Source organism: Lagenorhynchus albirostris, chromosome X, assembly GCF_949774975.1.
Source record: "Lagenorhynchus albirostris chromosome X, mLagAlb1.1, whole genome shotgun sequence".
NCBI classification, from domain to species: Eukaryota; Metazoa; Chordata; class Mammalia; order Artiodactyla; family Delphinidae; genus Lagenorhynchus; species Lagenorhynchus albirostris.
In genome coordinates this window covers 89384023-89405544 of record NC_083116.1, presented here as the reverse complement: position 1 = coordinate 89405544, position 21522 = coordinate 89384023, and the positions used below count along the sequence as shown (strand labels likewise).

Below are 21522 nucleotides of genomic sequence, written 5' to 3'. Positions count from 1 at the left end.
GTGGGTGGGCCAGTCTGGCCAGATGGTATTTTGGCTGCACAGCTTTTACACACACACACACATGTTGCTAGAACGCTGAACATGGACCGTGCCCCACCCAGCATCCCCAATCCCAAATGCAGAGTAGCCAGGCTTCCAGACATAAATTAAAAAATAAAATAAAATTAAAAAAGAGTTGGTCTCTGGGAGGGAGAGCTCATGCAGAGATGAAGGCAAAGGCCCCTGGGAGCCAGGGCCAAGAAGGAGGAGAATCCCTGCCCCTCCCCTCAGGATTCCCCACTCCCCAGGGGCCTCGGCCTTAAGACAGGGTCACTAATGCCAGCCACCAGGCCTCCAACCCCTTTAATGTCCAGTCTCCCAACCTATCTGATTTTGGCGCTGGCCCCCATTTTCCCACCACAGCCCAAGGGAATGGCGGGTGGGGAAGGGAGGGAGTGGGTGCAGCCTGCAGGTCTTTAGCTGGCTTCTCCCGGCTCTAGGTCTGGGTCGGGGGACCCCACGCACTCCTTGCTGAGCCGCACAATTTCCTGGGACAGAACTTCCATGTCCTAAGAAACAAATGAGCCATCAGGAGTCAGAGAAGGTGGCAGGCGATGGCACCCTCATCAAGCCTTTGTGTCATCCTTCTCATCCCATCAATGCCCAGCTATGTCTAGCCTGAGACAGGAAGGTATTTGGAGCAGCTCCCAGAGCTCCCAGCAGTGGGCTGGGCTCGGAAAAGGTGTGTGTGGTGTGTGTGAGGGGGTGAGGAGTGCCCGGAGCTAGGGATATGGACATGGAAGTGGATCATCTGCTCTGTGTGGTGAGGCTGGAGGACATGACCCCTACCCCTGTCACCTTCTTGTCTCTAAATGGTGAGCTTGCTTCTCAGAGGCAGGGGCCGGACTTGCATCCTTTCTGACTTCCCCCAGAGATGGGGAAATACTTGGGTGGCAGGATGGGTGAGTGGACACGTGGATGGATGCATGGGAGATCCATGGTAGGCAAATAGGTGGAAAAATGAACTGTTCAGAGGACAGATGGAGGACAACAGGTAGGCAAGCAGGTCGCTGGGTGGGTGGGTAAAAGGTAAGACAAGGGGTGACTGATGAGTAGGTAAGAGAGAGTGATGCATCAGGAAATGGGTGCAGGGGACTTCCCTGGTGGTCCAGTGGTTAAGACTCCACGCTCCCAATGCATGGGGCCCGGGTTCGATCCCTGGTCAGGGAACTAGATCCCGCATGCTGCAACTAAAGATCCCACGTGCCACAAAGACCCGGTGCAGCCAAATATTTAAAAAAAAAAAAAGGAGATGGGTGCAAAGGCATGGGCAGATGATTAGACGGGTAGCAGGGCAGATGGACAAATAGTAGGTGGGTTGATGGGAGAGTGGCTGAATGTGTGTATGAATGGATGAGTGGGTGGGTGCAAGGACAGAGGGAAGAGTGAAAGACTAAACTGATAGTGAGTAGGTTGACTGGAGGATGGGAAGATGAGGGGGAAGGAGTGCTTGGTGAATGGGGTGTGTGGAGAGGGGACTGACAGATGACCCAGGGGCTATGTGGCTGGAGAGACAAAGGGGTAGACTGGTAGGCCACACTTGCCTTGTGCAAGTGCATATTCTTGGTGAGCTGTTCCTCCAGCATGTTCTGTAACTTCTTGTTCATCTCCCGAAGGTTCTCGTCGCCTGGCTTCACTAGGTCTCTCAGGACGCTGCCCAGCCCACTACGGTCTGTGTGGCCTGCTGCCACAGACACATCTGCAAGGGCCCAGGCTGAGAATCACCCCCTCGGTCGAGCCGAAGGAGAGACAGAGACAGAGCAGGAAAGAGGGAAACAGAGAGTGGGGGAGAAAAATGGGGGGAGAAGCCATCTAATGGAGGAAGCAGAGGCTTTGCCATGTGAGACCTGGCTTCACTTACTAGCTGTGCGGCCCTGAGAAATGGGGTTAGGAACTAACTCATGGAGCTGGAAAAACACATATCTGTATGCAAAGCACAGAGCACACAGTCAACTCTCAGCAAGCGTCAACTGGTATTATTCTGATTAATGAGGAAAAAACAGGGAGAGGAGAAGATCTGAAAGAAGGGAACAAAAGAAATAAAAATGGGGGATGGAGGAAGGAAGAGGAGAAAGGAGGAAAGGGGAGGAAGAGCGGAGAGAAGGACCCTAAAAGGGATATGCATCCAGAGAATGTAAATTTCCAGAGGTGGAACCATTTAGACAGGCAGTAGGAACAGTGAGACAAGATGAAGGGGGGATGGGGCAGAAAGAAGAGAAGGGAGAGAAAGCAGAGGAAGAGACACAGGGAGGAGAAAGGACAATGGGAATGACGGAGAGACACTAGAGAAAGGAGAGTGGAGAGACGACAGAGACTCAGACAGGAGGGAGGAGCCGAGACAAGAGATGGAATACAGAGCAAGACACACAGGTCCTGGCCTGCCTGGCTCTTCCCTCTAGCACCTGTGGTCTCGGCAGTAACTTTGGTGAGTTCCGTAAGGAGAGGAGAGAAGCCGCAGCTCTGGACACTGGGGAAGGAGGGGGTAGGTGAGGGGCTGGACGAGGGGTGAGGGCTGGGGAGGGGCACTGACCAATCCGGCTGTCCATGACATAGGTCTCGATGATGGCGCTCTTCCGGCAGAGGTCCTCTGCCATGGATGCACTGCTCACCTCCAGGTGCTTCACCTGCAGGGTGGCCCAGCCCACCTCAGGCCCTCAACTGTGCATGTTCACCCATGAGGAGGGGCCTGGCCAGATATTGCCCCACCCCCACCCCCCACTCCTGCCACCCCAGCCTCCTCCCCAAGGGCAGGCCAAGAGGGGACGAGCAGGCAGACAGCACCTTCTCCTCCAGCATCCACTTTTCCTGCTGCGTCTCTGCCAGGCGCTGAAAGAGCTCAGCCACTTCCTCATCTGACAGCTCTGCTGGCCGCGGGGGCTGGGCCTGAGGGCTGCTGGATAAGGACTGCGGGGAAGAAGGCAGAGAGGCCAGCCCAGGCTCAGTGCCGACACCCCAGATAGGATCAGGGGCTGAGAAGGAGAACCAAGCCGGGGTGGGCTTTGCAACTGGGGCTGCAGACAAACTGCAGACAAGCCTCGGCACCTTCAGAGACTCTGGATCCCCCTTTGCCTTTTAAAGGGGGAGACAGGAACCACCACACCATAGCCTTATTGAGACCATGAAGAGAGAGCCTATAACAAATGAGCTCTCACTTCCAGTTGACAGGAAAACTAGGGGAGAGAGAAATGAGCTGAATGATACCACTAGGAAGCCAGCAGGAAAATCCCAAAGGTGGGACATTTTCTTCAGGTCAACTGGGCTGGTCTCTTCTACAGGTTGATGTCATGAAAAAAATGGATCACACTAGATTCAAGAGACTTAAGGCACATAAAGCAACCAGATGCAGCAAATGTGCTCTGAAATTGAATGCTGGTTTCCATAAAACCAGCAATAAAGCACTAGAGAAATCTGACTAAGGTCAAAGTATTCAAAAAGATGAAAATTTACCAAATTGGGAGGGTAGAGATCAACAGGTTACTTGTAGTCTTATTTAGGTTTAAAAAAAAGAGAGAGAGAGGTCTAGAACAGTATGAACTAAGGATTTATAGTGGTGATCTCTGTATGGTGAAGATGTGATTTCTTTGGATTTTTTAAAAAAATCTTTGCTTGTGTTTTTTAAACTTTTCTACAATGTATACATACTACTTACAGAATGATAAAAAGGTTATTTCCAAATAAAAGTGTCTGGCAAGGAAGCTGACACAGACAACAATAATAATAAGTGATAATTATGAGTTGGAAAAAAGGATCTCCCACATGGATAATGCACCTACTATGAGCCACATATTTTATAGCACCAGGAAAGGTGGAATTAGCCCAAAGATGATGAAACAGAGGGTCAGAGAGAATAATTTGTCCATCCCCCATTTAGCAATCTGAATCCAAGTTGGTGAGCTTGAGGAAAAGTTGACAAGAAAATGTGTGTGCTGGGCCCAGAGTAGAAGATGGCTGCAGGGGAGGGAAAAAGGAGGGCCCAGAATTTGGGTAGAAGCTGGGGCTGTAGGTTCTTCCCTGCCCCTTACCCTGGCTGGAACAGTCGAGCTCTCCTTCTCCCGCAAGATCTCGCGGTAGCTGAAGGAGGAGATGCTACTGCTGTCCCCAGTCTGGGTCCGGCTTGGTGAATTCATCTCTGATAGAACCAGCTCCTCGAGCCCTGGGCAGAGAGGGAAGAGAAATCTGAGCCCCAATCCCCCAGTGTCCCAGGGCACCAACTGGCAAGAAGAGGCAGAAATAGATTTGACAGAGGTGGAGAGAGGCAAAGAGACACTCAGGCATGGGTAACAGTGGAAGCCGACAGTAGGGTAGGGAAAGGCAGAAACCGAAAAAGGAGCTGCCTCTCTATGCAAACACACACCAGAAGTGAAACAAAGGTGAAGATGGGGAGAAAGATGGTGATGTGGACACACATGGGCATAAAGTGGTGAATGCACTCAGACTCAGGGTAAAGACAGCTGAAGAGGGCAGAGGGGCACCCCTATGTGCAGAGAGAAGACCCCAGAGAGACAGCAAGCCAGAGCTGATGATAGAGGCAAACAGAGACCCTGGCTAAGGACACTAGTCAGAGCAAAGACAGAGAGAGAAAAGATGGCGGCAGACTCGTAGCCATGCACCTAAATCTGAATTTCACCTAATGGACGGATAGAATGTATGGCACACAATTTGAATCTGTTTGTTGATCTGTACACCAATCTGTAACAGAACAGAAATAAAAGTCCTCCCTTATAAAGAGAGGTAACTTCAGGAGACTGAGTGCCTCAGCGAGACATTGATTTGGTAAGAGATACACCCGATTTTGCCATGTCACTTGAAACACAGCCACTAAGCTTGTGTCTCTGTTCTTGCAGCTGCTTCTGGGTGTCAGGGAGGGGGGCTGACACCACAAGCCAAGGATCTCCAGCAAGAGCAGGATGGCTGTGGAGGGACAGGGAGCACGTTTTCTCTCGTTTGTGATATGGGAGATGCACCAGAGCCATCATTGCATCTTATTTATTTAAACATATTTAAAGGCCATTTCTTTCTAAAAAAAAGTCCAAGGCAACTCAAATTTTTCTGTTGTGTCTTCTGCCTTAAGTGGCAAAAATAACATGGATTTTAGCTGCATAATGATCACACGGTAGTGTTGCTGCCTGATTGTAAGTCTGTCTCCCTAGCTCAACAGGGAGCTCCTAGGGGACTGAGACTTGGGCGGGCCTCCTACCAGGGACCCTGGATGTGAGCGAGAGGGCTCAGTCCATATTTATAGAATGAGAGAATGGATACAAGAGACTTAGAGACTCTGGGTGAGGTGTGGGAGTGTATGAGGGATAGTGGGGAGACAAACAGAGACACAGACGAGAGAGAAGAGAGACAGAGATAAAGGAACAGGGAGAAGAAAAAGGCAGGAGGAGAAAAGGAGAGAACTAGAAAGAGAAAGCCAGGAGAGGAAGGCAGATACAGAGATGACATGAGGAGGCAGAGAGAGACAGAAACAGAGAAGAGACACAGCAGAAAGGGGAGAGAGACACACAGAGAGATAACACAGAGAGAGATAGAGGAAGGAGGGACTTCCCTGGCGGCGCAGTGGTTAAGAATCCGCCTGCCAATGCAGGGGACACGAGTTCGAGCCCTGGTCCTGGAAGATCCCACAGGCCGCGGGGCAACTAAGCCCATGCACCACAACTACTGAGCCCACATGCCAAAACTACTGAAGCCTGTGTGCCTAGAGCCCATGCTCCGCTACAAGAGAAGCCACTGCAATGAGAAGCCCGTGGACCGCAACGAAGAGTAGCCGCCGCTCGCCACAACTAGAGAAAGCCCACGTGCAGCAACGAAGACCCAACACAGCCAAAAATAAATAAATAAATAAATATATTAAAAAGAAAGAAACAGAGGTGGGACAGATGCAGAGAAAGGGTAAAAGACAGACAAAGTGCAAGAGGGACAGAAGACACAGGAGAGCCCTGCAGAGTGAAGTATAGGAAGCAGCCCCAGCCTTCAGACCCAAGCTCTGCCTCCCCACACTTCAGCCTCCCCTGCCATCCAGGCCCCTCACCTGAGCGGCTCTTGCTATTGGTGAGGATGTCCTGCAACCGCTCCTGCAGTTTATCCGCCCGTTTCCGCTCCAGGTGCAGCTGCCGTTTGAGGTCCTTGAGCTGTGGGGAACGGGGGAAAGATAGGGGCTGAGGCCCGGTGGGCCCACAGGTGGGGGTGGCCGCAGGGCAGGAGTGGGCCATGCTTGGACACCTTTCCCCATCGTACCGCAGCACTGCCCTTCTTCTCCAGGATTCGCTGCCCATCCACCGTGTCCTTCACCTCCTGTGGGATAGAGAAAGCACAGCTGGTGGGTGCCAGAATGGCTGCATGCAGCGTGCTCCCTCCCTGCCCCATTACTGCATGCTGAGGCCCAGGATGTGTCGAGGGACTAGGAGAGACCAGTGGGTGACCTGCTTCAGGCTGCTGATGGTCTTCAGGTGGCAGTCCCGCTCCTCCTGGGCCTGTTGGAGCTGATCCTGCACACCCTGCAGCTCCTCTTCCTTGCTCTGCAAAGCAGAGGGCAGCTCAGGCCGCAGCTTGGGAAACCTCAGTCCTCCCACCAGAGAGGAATGCCATCATGCAATGGGCACCTTCAGCTCGCCGGCGTGCTGCTCCCGACACTGCTTGAGGGCTTCCTCTTGTTCCTGCTGCTGCTGCTGCAGAGATTCCTACAAGACAAGTCCCAGGTCTGGCCACGGCCCCCCCAGAGGACGTCACACCCCCCAGAGGACATCACACCCAGTGAGCGGTGTGAAGGATTGCAGCAGGGCCCCTGCGTATGCAGAGAAGAAACAGAGTGTCACGTTGAGGGCTGCGCCATTCACATCGAAGCCCAACATCTGCATTTACATCTTACTTTACTTAATAAAACATAACGTAGCGCTTACTGCACACCAGGAATGTTGTAGGGATTTTATATATATTAACTCAGTTTATATAACCCTCCCGTAACACCTAGACAGCCGGTATTATTGTTATCCCTTTTTCTACGGATGTCGAAAACGGGCCACAGAGAAGTAAATAACTTGCCCAAGGCAAGTTATTTACTTGCCCTGTCTGGGCTAGAAAGCAGCCCAGACAGGATTCAAACCCAGGCAAACAACTGGCTCCAGCATGTGTGCTCTTCACTGCTACGTGACACTGCCTCTTATGTATTACCATGAGTTTTCCAGAAAATGGTAGTAAAAGTTCTGGTTGCATCAAAATTAGAATTATTATATTCTAATAATCTTCCGACAGAAGTACAATTTCAGAAGGAAGAGGTGCCTTTTCAAATTTGCACATCTGACATTCTGCCCTACTGATTGATGGCCATGGCCTGATCCCCTCCAGAGGGCTGCTGTTGAGCCAGGGGGCGCTGTGGGGATGCCCAAGTCCAGAGCCTCAGAAAGTTCCAGGGCCTGACCACTTCCAGTCCCCTGCTTTGACATGCATACCCCCCAACCAGCCTCTGCACCAACTCACCTCAGCCTCCTTCAAGCGCCGTTCAAACCAGCCCTTGGCTCCATCCATGGAGTGTACCTGAGCTTGAAGTTCTTCCACTGTCTGCTGGAGAGTCTCCAGCTCCCGCGTTCGGGCCTGCAAGAGGGCAGAGCAGCAAGGGCCAGGTGGAGGAGCGGGCGCCTCACTCACGCCATCCCCTGGCCCATCATCAAGGCTACGCTCCCCAGGTTTTAGACACAGAGAGGCATTATCATCTGCCCACCCACCTTCTCCTCGCGGATCTGCCCGCGCAGCTCCTCCTCCTGCCGCTTCTTGTCTTCATGTAGCTCACGGAGCTCACGCTCGTAGCGGGCGCGCACCCCCAGCACCTCCTTCTCGTGCCGTAGTCGGACTGCTCCCAGCTCCTCCTTGTGCTGGGACTTCTCCTGCAGCGTCTCCATGGCTAGCTCATCCAGCATGGCCTTCCGCTTCTCAGCACTCTGGCACCCAGGAGAGGGGGGCAGGAGGAGGTCAGTCAACCTCCTCCCCCCACACCAAACAAGGCCCAAGGAACAAGCCGAAGTCCACCTCCTCCCCATCCCGACTGAACGGCTAAGTCACTCACCCGTCCTCATGGAACTGGTCACTTTCTGTGCCCTCCCATTCCCGTGGGCTTGCCCACATCACCTGGCCCCCTGCAGACTGGGCCTCCCCCTGTGGTGTTGCCCACCTTACGAGCCTCCTGTAGTTCCTGGGTCAATTGCTCCTTCTCCTGCCCGAGCTCCTGAAGTTGTTCCAGCAGCCGACTATTGGCTCGCAATGACTCCTAATGTGGGGACAAAAAGGGTGAGTTTGATAAACAGCCCCCAGGAGGTGCTGCGCACCCAGGACATTTCTGGTAGAACATCTCCCTTAACCCTGGTAAAGTGGGTGATGTTCTATTTCTAGATGAGAAACATGGCAGAGGCTGCTAGCTGCTCCCCAGCATTCATTCTCCTGCTATTATTCCGGTTTCTATTGTGGAATCTGAATGGCTATCCTAACTAACTGAAGAGGCTCAGTCTCAAGTGAAATGACTTGGTCTAGGACACACAGGTGCTAATAAGTTCGGGAGTCACACTGGAACCCAGGTCCACCTGACTCCATGGTCTTCCCACAGCACCTCATGGGAAACTCCACTGAGCCAGGACTAGGGAACTAGGAGGAGACAGGTCAAAGCCAGAGGCGTCACCTGGAGCTGGGAGTTGAGGTCATCTTTCTGTCCCATGAGGTCCTCATACTCAGTCTGCCGCTGCTGCAACTCAGCTGTCAGCCCAGCAGTCTGTTCCCGGAGCGTATTCAGTTCTTGGGTCTTTGCTGTTTGGATCTGGAGAGAGTGGTGGTGATGGAAAGTGGAGTGAAAGGGGCCCCAGGGGCCAGTCACGGGGTGTTCCAGGGAGACAGGGAGAGAGGTGGAAGGAGAGCCAGGAGTAGAGAGAGAGTATTTCAAAGAGAAAAGCAGTGAGAGAAAGAGATCAACAGGGGATTGGTAAGTGTGGTATATTCATACAATGAAATAGTACACAGAGAAAGTAGAACAGGTCAGTGCTACATATGGATAAACCTCACAGATATAACGCTTCAGGAAAGAAGCCAGACATAGATTGGGTGTCTGATTCCATTTACATGAAGTTGAAAAGCAAGCAAAACTAATCTATGTTGCTAAAGGTCAGAGGAGTGGTTACTTCTGGGGAAGCATTGATTGAGAAGGGGTAAAAGGGACCTTCTGGGGTGCTGAAAATGCTCTATATCTTCATCTGGGTGGTGGCTACATGGAGACAGATAAATATACAGACAGGGATAATTCACTGAGTGTACACTTAAGATTAGTACACTTCTTGCAGTTTACTGGAGAGAAACTAGAATGCAAAAAAAAAGCAGGGATGGATGTCCAGAGAGAAGAGGGGTGGAAGCCAACAGAAAGGAGAAGCTGAGAATGAAACAGAAACAGAGGCAGGAGAACAGCATGAGGTCCAGACGACGTTGCCCCAATGTGGATCAAAAGCAGAGGGAGATGGGGAGCTGCGGAGGGATCGGCACAGGCTCCCACGTGTCCTGTACCTGCTCCAGGGCAGCCAGGCTAGTCCTCAAGGCATTGTTCTCAGCCAAAAGTCCTTTCACTTGTTCCTGCGCATCCGCACTCTGGATGGACACCTGGCCCCACCCCCACAACGAGTGAGAGTGGGTCCAGAACAGGAGGACAGGACCTACCCGCAGCCAAGAAAGAAAGGACACACATACACACACCCACGAGAACGACGACCAGGGGAAGCAGGACCCTGGGGCCTTGCCTGCCTGTACAATACCCACTGAGGCTGCCCCCACCCTCACCCCCACCTCCCTGAGCCCGCTCAGTACAATGTACCTGATCTTGTAGGGCTCGCAGAGCTGCCGCATGCTCCAGGAGCTCCCCCTGCCGCTGATCTCTCAGCTCTGCCAAGCTCTGTGGGGACCACGTCAGGGGAGCCCATTCCAGACCTCAGCCTCCCCTGGGTTACATATGACCACACAGACTCCCTCTCTGACCACCTGGCAGCATGCTGCCTAAGTACTTGAGGGCCTTGGACTACCCAGCCATCAGAGATCTCAGGCTCACCCAGACTCTTGGTCATCATCCCCAGGGGCCTCACACACCCCTGTATCCCAGTTCTAAGCACCTCAGAAACCACCTAGGCTCCTGGGGATTTCAAATTCACTCAGCCCCCATCCATAAGATGGTCTCACACTCAGCCAGATTCCAGCTCAGAGGCCCCAGGATTCTCAGACACACGCAACCCCCAGGGACTACAGCTTCACCCAGATTCCTGACCCCAACCCCCAGGGGTTTTAGACACAGGCAACCCCCATGTCTCTAGTTCCCAAGAGTCTCAGACCCACCCAAACTCACCACCCCAGATCCTATAGATTTCAAACTGATACAAGTGTGTAGTTTCCAGCTCCTGGTGAGGTCTCAGACTGATACCACACCTGCCACTCCTGTCCCCAGTCTCTGGGGATCTTCACACCCGGCTTTACCCAGACTTCTGTCCCCAGCTCCTAGGGGCTTTAGTTAGACCCACAAGCCATCATAGCCCCCAATCCAAGGGACCTGAGACTCACTCACTCTAAGGGGAAGGCTGGAGGCTTTAAAGTCACCCAGCCGCCAACCCTTAGGAGCCTCAGACCTACCTAGACTTTTGCTCCAGTCGCTTGATGTCTCAGACTCACCAGTTTTTTATTCACAGCCCCCAGGGACCACCAACTCACATGATCCAACTTCCTAGGTGTCTTAAGACCCAAACCAGCCCCCAAGCTCTGAGGGTCTCAAATGCACTCAGACTCCAGGCCCAACTGTCTTACTCTTGAAAGTCTTATATCCACACAGCCCCCATAGGTCTCAAAGTTACCCAACCTCCAGGGAGTTCAGACTCACTCCAAACTCCTGGTCCCAATCCAGTGACCACAGGTTTCTCCAGATTCCTGTCTCTAATCCCCTGGAGTTTCAGATTCATCCAAACCTGTGGCACATAGGCCCCTAGTCCTCAGCCCCGCTGAGATCTTTAATTCATGCAGATTCCTAGCCCAACTCCTAGGGCTCTCGGGGTTCCCTAGTTCCCATTTTCCTAGCTCCTAGGGGGCCCAGGACCCATCCAGTCCCTATATTTCCAACACAGGAAATATCAGACTCCCCAACTAGCCTCCGTAGACCTCAGAGCTCCCCGGACTCCCAGCCCTGTCCCTATCCCAGTGATCTCAGAACCCAACCCCTTACCTGATTGGCAGCCTCAAGTTCCTGCTGCAGCTTCTGAGTTCGAGCCAACTGGGCTTTGAGATCAGCTTCCTTCCGCTGTTGTAACTCCTCAATCTTGTTCCTGGGGGTGATTGGTGGGAGGGAGGGGCACAGTGACCACAGACTGAGGCCCAGTCTCCCAGCTCTGCCCCTGTGATCTTCGGTTAATCCTGCTGGGCACTGCCCCATTGTCCACCAATATCCCCAACCCTGGTAGTTACCGGCTGTCATTGAATAGCGTCTCCTTTTCTGTCTGCAGACGGCAAAAACTGGGCACAGAAAGACAGACATATATGGGTCCATTCCACAAGTCAATCCCCTCCTTAGTCCCCGCAAACCCCTTCCCCCCAGCTCTGGAAGAAAGAAATTTACCTTTCTTGTTTCTTTTTCAGTTTCTCGGCAAGCTGGAGTGGGGGAGGAGGGTACAGACAAGTGATAAGAATGAGAATAATATTAATAAAGACAAAAATTTACTTCATGTTTACAGACACTTCCTACTAAGTCCTTTATAGAAACTGGAATTTACTTTTGTTACCTCATGGAATCCTCAAAACAGTCCTGAGAAGTGAGCACCACTGGCTTTACAAATGAGAAACTGAGTCTCAGAAGGGTTAAATAATTTGGTTGCACAGCTGGTCAGCAGCAAAAACATGACCTCTACCCAGCTCCTTAGGCTCCAAAGCCCAACATTTATGCCTCCGACCTATCGACCGATGGCCATGTCATAGAATAGCTAGGCTGGGAGGCCTGGAAAACAGGATCATGATTGGCTGCCTCACCACTGGGTCTCAAGTTCCTAAGATAAGAGCCAGCAGTCTATAAATGCTTGGATGGATGGACGGATGGATGGATGGATAGATGAATGAAAAAGCAGAGATCGGAGGACCCAGAAGGATGGGATGGGGCCTGCCATGCACAAGACATAGAAGGACCACATTAGCCCATTTCATATTGAAAGCAAATCTGAGACATAAATGAGAGTCTCTCCATTTCACAGATGACAAAACTGAGGCTTTGAAGAGATACTCTGCCCCTCTACCCTACCAGGGGAAGCATGGCAGGTGGGGAGTGGGTGGGGCAAAGTCCAGGGAAAGCTCGGCAGCCCCACCTTAGCAAGTTCTTCCTGCAGCCTGGATGTTTCAGCCTGCTTCAAGGTCTGCTGGGAAGGATGAGGGAGGGAGTTGTTATCAGCAAGCAGGGAGGTAAGGCCTGTGCCTTTCCCTGCCCTCCTGCCTTCCTAATCCATCAGCCCACAAGATGGTGATGTCACAGATATCTCCGTGGGACCACAGGCAGAGCTAGGGCATCTGCCTGCCTCCTGGCACCCCAGCCCCAACAGACCCAGATTCACCTCCAAGCCTTGCAGTTGCTCCCAGAGCAGTCTCTTTTCCTCCTTCTCCATTTCCCATTTCAGCTCCACTTCTGCCAATGGCATGGGGGCCAGGACAGGGGAAGCTGGGCCCCCCAAGGGATCCCCTTGATCCTCACTGGCAGCTGGGGACCTCCCAGCCTCTTTCCCGTAGCGCTCCTGCAGGGCTGGTGGGTAGAACAGAGACATATGATGGATGAGGTTGTCTCAGAAGACCCCTGACACACCTCAAATAGAAGGAGAACTGGCCTTCAACCCCTTAGGTAGCAGAAACCCTGCCTCAGTGGCCATAAGCCTACAAAACAAAGGTTCACCCCCACCTCTCACAAATCTTTTAAGCCCCACCAACCACGGAAATCCTGTCTACCATCAAATCAGCCCAAGATAATTTCCCAAGCCCCACCCCCATCCCCAAGCCCCACCCACAGCCCTCCAAGGTGATGCCCACCATCCTCCATTTACAGCTGAATCCTCCTATAACCTCTAATCCCCAGCCACATTCTACGAAGTCTCCTTCCTGATCACCAAACTACCACCCACCATCCCACAAGCCCAGCTGCTCTCCACAAGTCCACACATCATGACACTCACTCCCACACTTTATCAAACTTTCTTTCAGCTTTCATCCCAGACCCCACTGACAACTTGGGCTCAGAATCTTCCTAACACTCCTTCATTCACTTTCTCCATTTAGCAAACACCTCCTTTCTGATGTTCAATCTGCTTATCAGTAACATTTGCTAGGTACCAGGTGCTGAACTAAGCTCAGAAATATATCACCTCTTATCTCTACTACAATTTTCCAGGTGGTAGACATCACTACATGCACTTCGTAGATGACAAAGCTTTGGCTCAGAGAGGTGAAATGCCTTGTCCAAAATCATACACTGGTTCATGGCAGGGCCAAGCCTGATTCTGAAGCCTTTTTCTTCCCCCAGGGAAGACAACACCTTACTCAAGCCCCAAGGTCCCCACATCCCCAGGAGGGTCTCCATGCACCTGCCACGTTCTTCTGCAAGGCTGTGTTCTCTGCCTGCAGTCTCAGCAGCTCCCCATCCACAAGGCTCCCGGCTTGGGCAGCCCCTGCCCTGGCAGCCCCATCCTTCAGTTGCTGGTTCTCCCGCTCCAGCTGTTCCATCTGGCTACAGAGCTGAGCAGGGGACAAGTGAGGTAGCAGAAGAGCAAAGAATCAGAACAACATTTGCTGAAATATACATAGCATTTGGCCCATGTACTTTACAATTCATTTAATTCCCATAATGCCCCTGTGATGTAGAGGCTCTCATTACTCATTATCCCCACTTCACAGATAAGGACACTGAGGCACAGATGTTAAACAACCTCAAACTCAAACACCTGTTAAGTGACAGAGACATGGAAGATGGAGAATACTGAGAACAATTTTCTGCTTGCCCGCTTTCAACCTCACAGTTGCAATCCAAGACCGCAGGCTCCTCTGGAAGTTGCTGGTCCAAGATGTCAGCATCATGGATAGCCCCACTGCCAGCCTTCTTCTGTGGAGGGGTCTGCGTCTGGGAGCCGAGGCACCACAGACAGCTTTCAGAGCATTTCCAGGGTTAGCACTGCCCATGGCTCCCTCTCGTTAGCCCTTGGAGAGCCCGTGGAGAGGAGTACAACGCAAATAAAACTAAGCCAGCCCCCTGCTCAACTCCTGAAGAAAAACACAGTTCACACGGCAGACCTGACAAGATCCTTTGTCCCCATTTTCAGATGAGAAGACTGAGGCCCACAGAGAATTTTTATTTTATTGCCTGGGATATTTTCTACCCAGAACACTATTCCTTTCATCCAGTTCTTCACATGACTGACTTTTTTGCATCCTTCAGTGCTCTGCTCAAATGTTACCTTTCAAGTAGTATCCCCCAACACAGAAATTCCAATACTCTCTAGCACAGCATTCTGTTTGCTTCTTTCTTACCTAGCACGAATTGCAATTAAATTTACCTAACATGTTCTTAGTTTTTTAAATCTCTGAAAATGTTTGGATCATAAATTGTGATTCACAATTAAATTTTATTTTGTAACGTAGGTCATAAGCCAGACTGCTTGGATGTGAATTTCTACTCTGCCATTTCACCTTGGCACAAATTACTTCATCTCTACGGGGCTCAGTTTTCCCCATCTGTCGAATAGGGATAGTAATGATATCTCATCGGTTTGCTGTGAGAATTAAATAAGTGAATAATGTAAAGCACATCAAACAGGACCTGGCACACAGTAAACACTATGTAACTGTCAGCTATCAGTGCTATTATTATTATTTGTTTACTATGTTATCATCTTTTTCCCCATCCCACCCCCAGAATAGAAGCTACCCAAGAGGGAGGACTATTTTGTACTGCTCACAACTATTTCCAGAACACAGAGCACATAGTGCGGGCTCAATAACTATTTGTTGAAGGAACAATTGAGCTGAAATATGTTGGCAAATAAGTGGTGGAGGCGGGCCTGGAACTCAGGTCTCCCTGTGAGCATTTCTAGCTTCCAGGAGGAGGAGGGGTAGTGCGAAGGAGGTTTTATACCTGGCTCAGTGCCTAGCCCAGGGCAGGTGCTGAGAAACACGAGCTGGGTTTATAGAGGAATAACTGTCCCTGCCTCGCCCAGCAAGAACCATGATACCACTGAGGCCAGAGGCAGGAAGCAGTGAGAAGTGAGGCGATGAGGTCAGCTGTTATGTGAGCACCAGGGGTTCTGAAATTTCGGGGATGAGGACCCACTGGGAGGTGTTGTCTAAAGAAGCAATGTGGTAAGACCTGCGGGTCAGGACAACCGTTATGGCTTGGTCTGGTAAAAGAAGCTAGAAGTGAGGAGACCAGCGAGGAGACTGTGGGAATAGAGGTGGTAAGGACTGAGGCAGGGCAAGGTCACAGGATGGATATAAAACTTTTAAATAGTCAAGAAATATTTTAGAGGGAAAATGAATTAATAAAAGGATACTATCAGTAGCTAACACCTACATAGCTGATACTATGTGCAAGGCTCTGTTCTAAGTGGTTTATAGACATTAACCCATTCAATCCTCACAAAAGCCCTGCCAGGCAGGTACTGTCATTATCATCTTTTCCACTTTAAATATTTGGGAACCAAGAAACAGGAAGCTTAAGTGACTTGCTCAAGGTTACAGTTAGTAAAAGGCAGAGCCAAGAGTTTAATCTAGGCCTCTGGCTCTTAACTACTACTTACTAAATTGCCTCTGGTATTGTACCTACACAAAGGTTGTGTTTTTGGTTTGTTTTCTTTTTTAAGGTTTTGAGCCCTACATTCTCAGGTAGAGCCTTGGAAATACCTTTTTTGTTGCTGTGAGACTTTTTCCCTTACAACACATGAAAAACTTAGAAAAGGGAAGCAGCTCGAACATCTTTCCATCCCATACTAAGCATAAGAATTTTACCTAAGACCTCCCAACAACCTGGGGCTCCACAGCATCAGCCCCAAAATATACACAAGGAGACCTGAAGCTCAAAGGAAAGGAGTGACTTGGTCAGGAACCAGCTGACCTCATGGCTTGCAGCCTTCTAATCCCAGCACAGTGGGCGGTCCCATCTGTCAAATCACGGCCCCCCAGCAGAGATCGAGGCCCTGTTTCAGCACCATGGACAGTGACCCAGGGCCAGCCTCTGTCCAACCACCCTCAGCTGCCCTCCGGCTTCAGCCCAGGTGGCCCCTACCCCTTGGACCCCCCTCAACTATCCAGGGCACCAGCACCTTGCTGAACTCGGCCATAAGCGTGCTGTTCTGCAAACGGAAGTCCTCCTCCTGGCTGTGCAGCTTTGCCTGCAGCATCTCATTTTCACTCAGCAGCCCCTCGACTTCCTGCAGTGGCAGATGTGGGCCAGGTCTCCAACAGGGGTAGAAAGGATGGGGCAGTAGGGCAAAGAAACAGAGAGAGGGAGAAAATGACATTGGGGGAGAACATAGGGTACAGAGAATGAGATGGGTGAAATCAGGAGATACAGGGGGACAGACAGACATAGGAGGGATAAAAGAGGAGATAAGGAGGGAGGAGAGACATGGGGTAGAGAGAAGGGAAGATGTGGAAGGAGAAAGGGATGAGGGGAGACAGTGGGAGGAAAGAGAGGGGTATATAGAAATAGGGAAGAAAGGAAGCAGAGAAAGATGGGGAAAGGGGGTTAGATAGGGAAGGAGAGAGGGATGGGATGGGGGAGAGAGAAAAAAAGAAAAGGTAGGGCGACAGAGAGATAGGAACAGAGAGATCAACAGAGGGAGAACAGAGAGAGGGGGTCAGGGAAAGAAATGAATCAGGAAGAGAAAAAGGAACAGGAGAGAGAGGAACAGGGGAGAGAGAAACAAGGAGTCAAGAGAGGGGAAGAAAGGGAAAGAAGGAAAGAGAGAAACGATGGCAGAGATAGGAACAGGTGGGGGAAAGAAAAAGAGAAGGTTGGGGAGAGAAACAAGAATCCGAGAGGAACAGAAAGACGGAGACAAAGAGAGACTCAGAGAGGAGGACACAGAGAAAGAAAGGGAGAAGGAAAGACATACAGAGAGAGGTGCAGAGTGAGAGACAAAACAGGAGAACAAAGATAGACACAAAAACACATGGCAGGGAGGTAGTCACTGATGCAAGCACACACACAGAGAAAGAAAGGCCAGTACCAGGAGATCCCAGCATACAGAAATATCCCCTCTAAGACAGTCTCCCAGACACATTTACCCGCCAGGGGTCCCCTTACCTGAGCTTTCTTGCTCTTGCTCAGTGCCTAAAAGTGAGGGAGGTGAGAAGAGAGATAAGGTGACCAGAGATGGACTCCCTCACTAGGGTATGGAGATACTGTGGCAAGTGTCAAGGGGGGACCATGATAACAGGGGGTGAGGGATGGGGGTGTCTTTAACACAATTTGTAGCCCACAGGAATGATGGAGTGAGTGGTGAATGAGGAGCACCCTGCTTACATCCTTTCCTCTAAGCTCTTGAGGCTTTTCATGGGTCTTAGTATTTAACCCTTCATAGGCTGGATCTCCGGACTCAGAAATTATGGCTTCACTGTTCCATCTGTCCAAACACATCTATGTGGATCCCTCCCATGCACCGTGGAAACTGCTGTTCCCCTGCTGGGCAGCTGAGGGCATTGCCAGGTTGGGAAATCAGTACCCTACCAAAGAGAAGCCTAGCTTTCTGACTGCCAGACTTTCTGCATTCTGTGTTCCTTCATCTAACAAATATATATGGAGAACATACTGCATATAACATTGTACTATGCATGGGGACAGAGCAGTGAAGAAAGAGACAAAGGAGGGCCTTGAATGCCTTGAGGGGCCATGATAGGTTATATGCTGTCTCATCTTCAAAGGATTTGAGAGGTAGGTTTAGTCTCACTTTACCAACAGGACCAGGACAGGGGTGGGGAATAGGAGCACAAGGCAGGAGTATGAGTGGGGGACAGGAGGCAGGTTCAAGGCAGATTTACTGATAGATTTGATTATTTAGTTAGAAATCAGTGAATGAGAATGAGTAATTGAAATTAAAAATGAATTAAGAGTAAATGAAAATTAATTAATTAATTAAGCAGACCTAGATAAAATTACCAAACAAAGGAGACTTCCATGAGAAATTTTTGAATGACTAGTGACAGCATGTAACATTAGGTCTGGTTCACTGTAGGTGCTCACTGGACAGATGAATGAGTCAGATGGCTACAGGGAACACATGGGTGGGTGAGTAGGTGGAAGGAGGTACCTTCTGAGCTTTGTTGAACTCCTTATCCAGGTAGGCGACCTTCTGTCGAAGACTGGTAAGTTCTGGTGTGGGGAAAGCAGGGAGTCTCAGCCTCAGTCAGCGGTAAGGAGCTGAAAGGTCCTCCTGCCAGGCCTCTGAGATTTTTTCCCCTTGGCCTCTGTCCTCCAAAGCCACCCCCATCTAATGAGACCCTCTTGGCTCACCAACACCATTCTTGCGTAGTTCATCTGAAAGCTGGTAGTTGTTTGTCCGGAGTTCTAGGAGCTGAGCCTTAGGGGGAAGCAGGGAAGGAAATGACTTGGCAGGAATGTGCCCCCTACCCTCATGAGGAGAGAACCAATCCCCTGAGCCCTACAGACCCTGCTGCCCTCCATGCGCCTCTTTAGTCACTCCTAAGACCCGTGCCTGCTTCATCCCAAATGAGTCCAGCCACTCAGCCTGTCCCACCTTCTCCAGTTCTACTTATATAAACACAGTCAGCCTCACCTGTCTCCCTGCTGCCTCCATCTCTCCCCTTCCAATCCAACTGTGCCCTCAGGCCATGACAGAGTGCTGACCCAGTCAGTCTCTTGCTCATGTGTGTTCCATGCCCAAAGGATAAAGTCTGCCTCTTCATCTGGCCTGGCCTCGTCACATGCTAAACACTGTTTTGTGTTCTGTCAGAGGTGTTGTCTATCCTCTTGGCCAGAGTAGGGGGCAGGGGATTGCCTTCCTCCCTCTTTCCCAAGGGAAGAGAGCCTGGTATTATGACCAATTTCACTGAGTAAAAGGGGGCTTCCCAGGGTCCCCACCCCCAAGGCTCTCAAAATATGTCCAGACCCCTTTCAAGAATTGAGGGAAAGTGAAGTATGGGCCATTCCAAACAGCATATCCCTACCTACCAGCCCTGTAGGTGCTGAGGCCAATTCTTCCCAGACCACCATCCCTTACCCGACCAGGGCCTTTCCCTCTCTCCCACGGCACCAGCCTCCATCCCTGGGTGGTCTGCTAAAGGTGAGAGGGCTTGGCCTCTACAGAATCTTTCCTGCCCCTGTCCTCTCCCAGACCCAGAGTGATCTGTCTCCCCCAGTCCTGATCCAGTTGGAACACCCCTGGCACCCACTTACAGTGTCTATCCATCAGAGCCCAATGGTTTTCCCTTCACTCATGACCAATAGAATCAATCTTCCTCATTCAAGGATCCCCTATACCCCTCAAGATCTCCCCAGTCATAATCCAATGGGATGACGCTATACCCTTCAGGGTTTTTCCCCCACAAGGTCTTGGGTGGGCCAGCTGGATTACTCTTACTCACATGGAATACTTTGCACAAGTTACAGGGGCCTTCTCCTTTTTTGGTCCAATTATCTCAGTCTTCCACCCTCAGGGTCCCTCACATAGTGACAACTGGTTTCCTTCATTCAAGGATGAATGGATTACCTGCTCTCACTCGGAGTTCCTCCTGTCCTCCCACAGGACCCTACGCAGGGTTTCCCCCTTTCAGAGTCTCCACACAAAATCCAATGGCCTTCCCCAGTAAGGAATTCTCTCAACAAGGGCCTACTCTGGCCTTTCATCCATCTCAGAGTCCCCCCAAAAAGAATCAAGTGGTCACAGAACTCAGTTAGGGTACCTCTCCACAGACTGGTGATTTCCCCTCCACGCAGTCCAAGGTATCACTCTTTCACCTCCTCTGGTTCTCTCTCCAACAAGGATTAATCGTATTACCCATTCAGGGCCTTCTTCACCCCACATCTAATGGGATCACCCGTAATTATCCAATGGTACTGCCCTCTCTTGGGATCCGCTACCACCCCTCGCACAGGAGCTCCACCTCCCAGGAACAATGACATGTGGGGTCTTTCCCCAGTCCCCTGACATAGTGGTATCTCCCACAAAAACGTCCACCTCCCACCGATAATGGTATTGCCCTCTCCAGGGCTCCCCCCACCACGAAGCAAACAGCCCAACACCCGCTTCCTTCCTCTCCAGGCAAAATGGTTTCCCCCTCTCAGGATCTCCTTCCCTCAAACCCCAGCATTACCGTCACCCACCCAAGGTGTCCCCCGCACGGGCCCAAAGGTCTCGTCCCCTCCAAGTCTGAGTAAGGTATCGCCCACGCTAGGACTCTCTCTTCCGCCCAAAAGGCTAACAGAATCCATCCCCTCAGAACCCAATTGTATCTCAGAATCCAGTAGTCTCACCACTCGGAGCCTCAGTTTCCCTTCTCCAGACCAACCCCTTAGGCTCAAGGCCCATCCCAACCAACCCCTGCACAAAGCCGGTGGGACGATCTTTCTCTTCCCCGCCCTCCCGTCGCCTAGCCCGGTGGTCTTTTCCCCGGCGAGCGGCACCTGCATCCGTTGAAACTCCTCCTCAGACAGAGCTTGCGCCATGTTCCTCCCCCCCCACCCCCCCAAGAGCTTTCTGCGCAGACGCAGTTTGTCCCTCCTGTCAGTAGTATTAAGGTCGGACCAAACCACTGGGCAGGAATAGAGGGGGAGGAGTCTACTCCGGAAGTTCAGCATTTTGGAAAACAAGAGAAGGAAACTGACAGGTTAGGTGAATTGCAATGTAATATTTTACCAGAATCAAGGTCATTTGTTCTGGCTTTTGAGCTCTCATAGACTACTCATTGTGATGCGACACTATGGCATCCCCGTGTCATGGGTGGACTCGTCGCTAGGGATGCGTTTGCCGACCGAAAATCACGCTTCTGTGGTACTCCTTTAAGGAGAATGGTTGGCTTTACCGTAGAAAAGAAAGCGGAAGCTTTCGCACGTCTTGTTCCCGCCCTCCTCCGGGTGACCCCAAAAGGGAATTCCGCCTCTGGTGAAACCGTTGACGTTTTTTTTTGTTTGTTTTGTTTTGTTGTTAAAGATTTGACGCTGATTTTCTACATGATGCTGTTGTTAGATAAAGGACCTAGCCACCAATAAATTTAAAATACCTGTGAGGAAAGAATGGCAGTGACGCAAACGGGAAAGCTGCATTTAAAAAACAAAAATAGGATGACGAAACACCGGGAACATTCAAATAAGTATTAAAATGCATTATAAGCCTCTCTTGTGCTTACCGGCCACCTCTGCAAACCCTGCCACCCAAACAGTAGTTTTTATGTGGGAAAGAAAAAAATTAGAAAGCATGTTTAGCAGCAACATATCTCTACTAGGATACA

The 21522-nt window shown here is 50.9% G+C and overlaps 1 protein-coding gene across 5 annotated transcripts; it reads right to left on the bottom strand.

Annotated features, from left to right (window-relative positions):
• On the bottom strand, positions 1-20745 carry GRIPAP1 (GRIP1 associated protein 1). 5 transcript variants are annotated; one of them, XM_060137135.1, is made up of 26 exons: positions 20699-20745; positions 18569-18635; positions 18366-18427; positions 17363-17389; positions 16377-16484; positions 13650-13800; positions 12633-12817; positions 12390-12440; positions 11654-11685; positions 11503-11550; positions 11264-11363; positions 9878-9955; positions 9574-9666; positions 8705-8839; positions 8204-8299; positions 7761-7973; positions 7516-7629; positions 6642-6719; positions 6462-6557; positions 6277-6333; positions 6071-6170; positions 4062-4192; positions 2821-2943; positions 2570-2663; positions 1584-1738; positions 1-548 (listed from the first exon to the last, which is right to left on the bottom strand). In XM_060137135.1, exons 1-26 carry the CDS (start codon positions 20738-20740, stop codon positions 456-458), a joined length of 2529 nt encoding a protein of 842 aa, XP_059993118.1. In that variant the 5' UTR covers positions 20741-20745; the 3' UTR covers positions 1-455. The 5 variants fall into 5 exon arrangements, with proteins under 5 accessions (XP_059993118.1, XP_059993119.1, XP_059993121.1 ...); XM_060137136.1 differs by having other exon boundaries at positions 12390-12437; positions 20699-20744; XM_060137138.1 differs by lacking the exon at positions 9878-9955 and having other exon boundaries at positions 20699-20744.
• Positions 20746-21522: the final 777 nt, after the last annotated feature.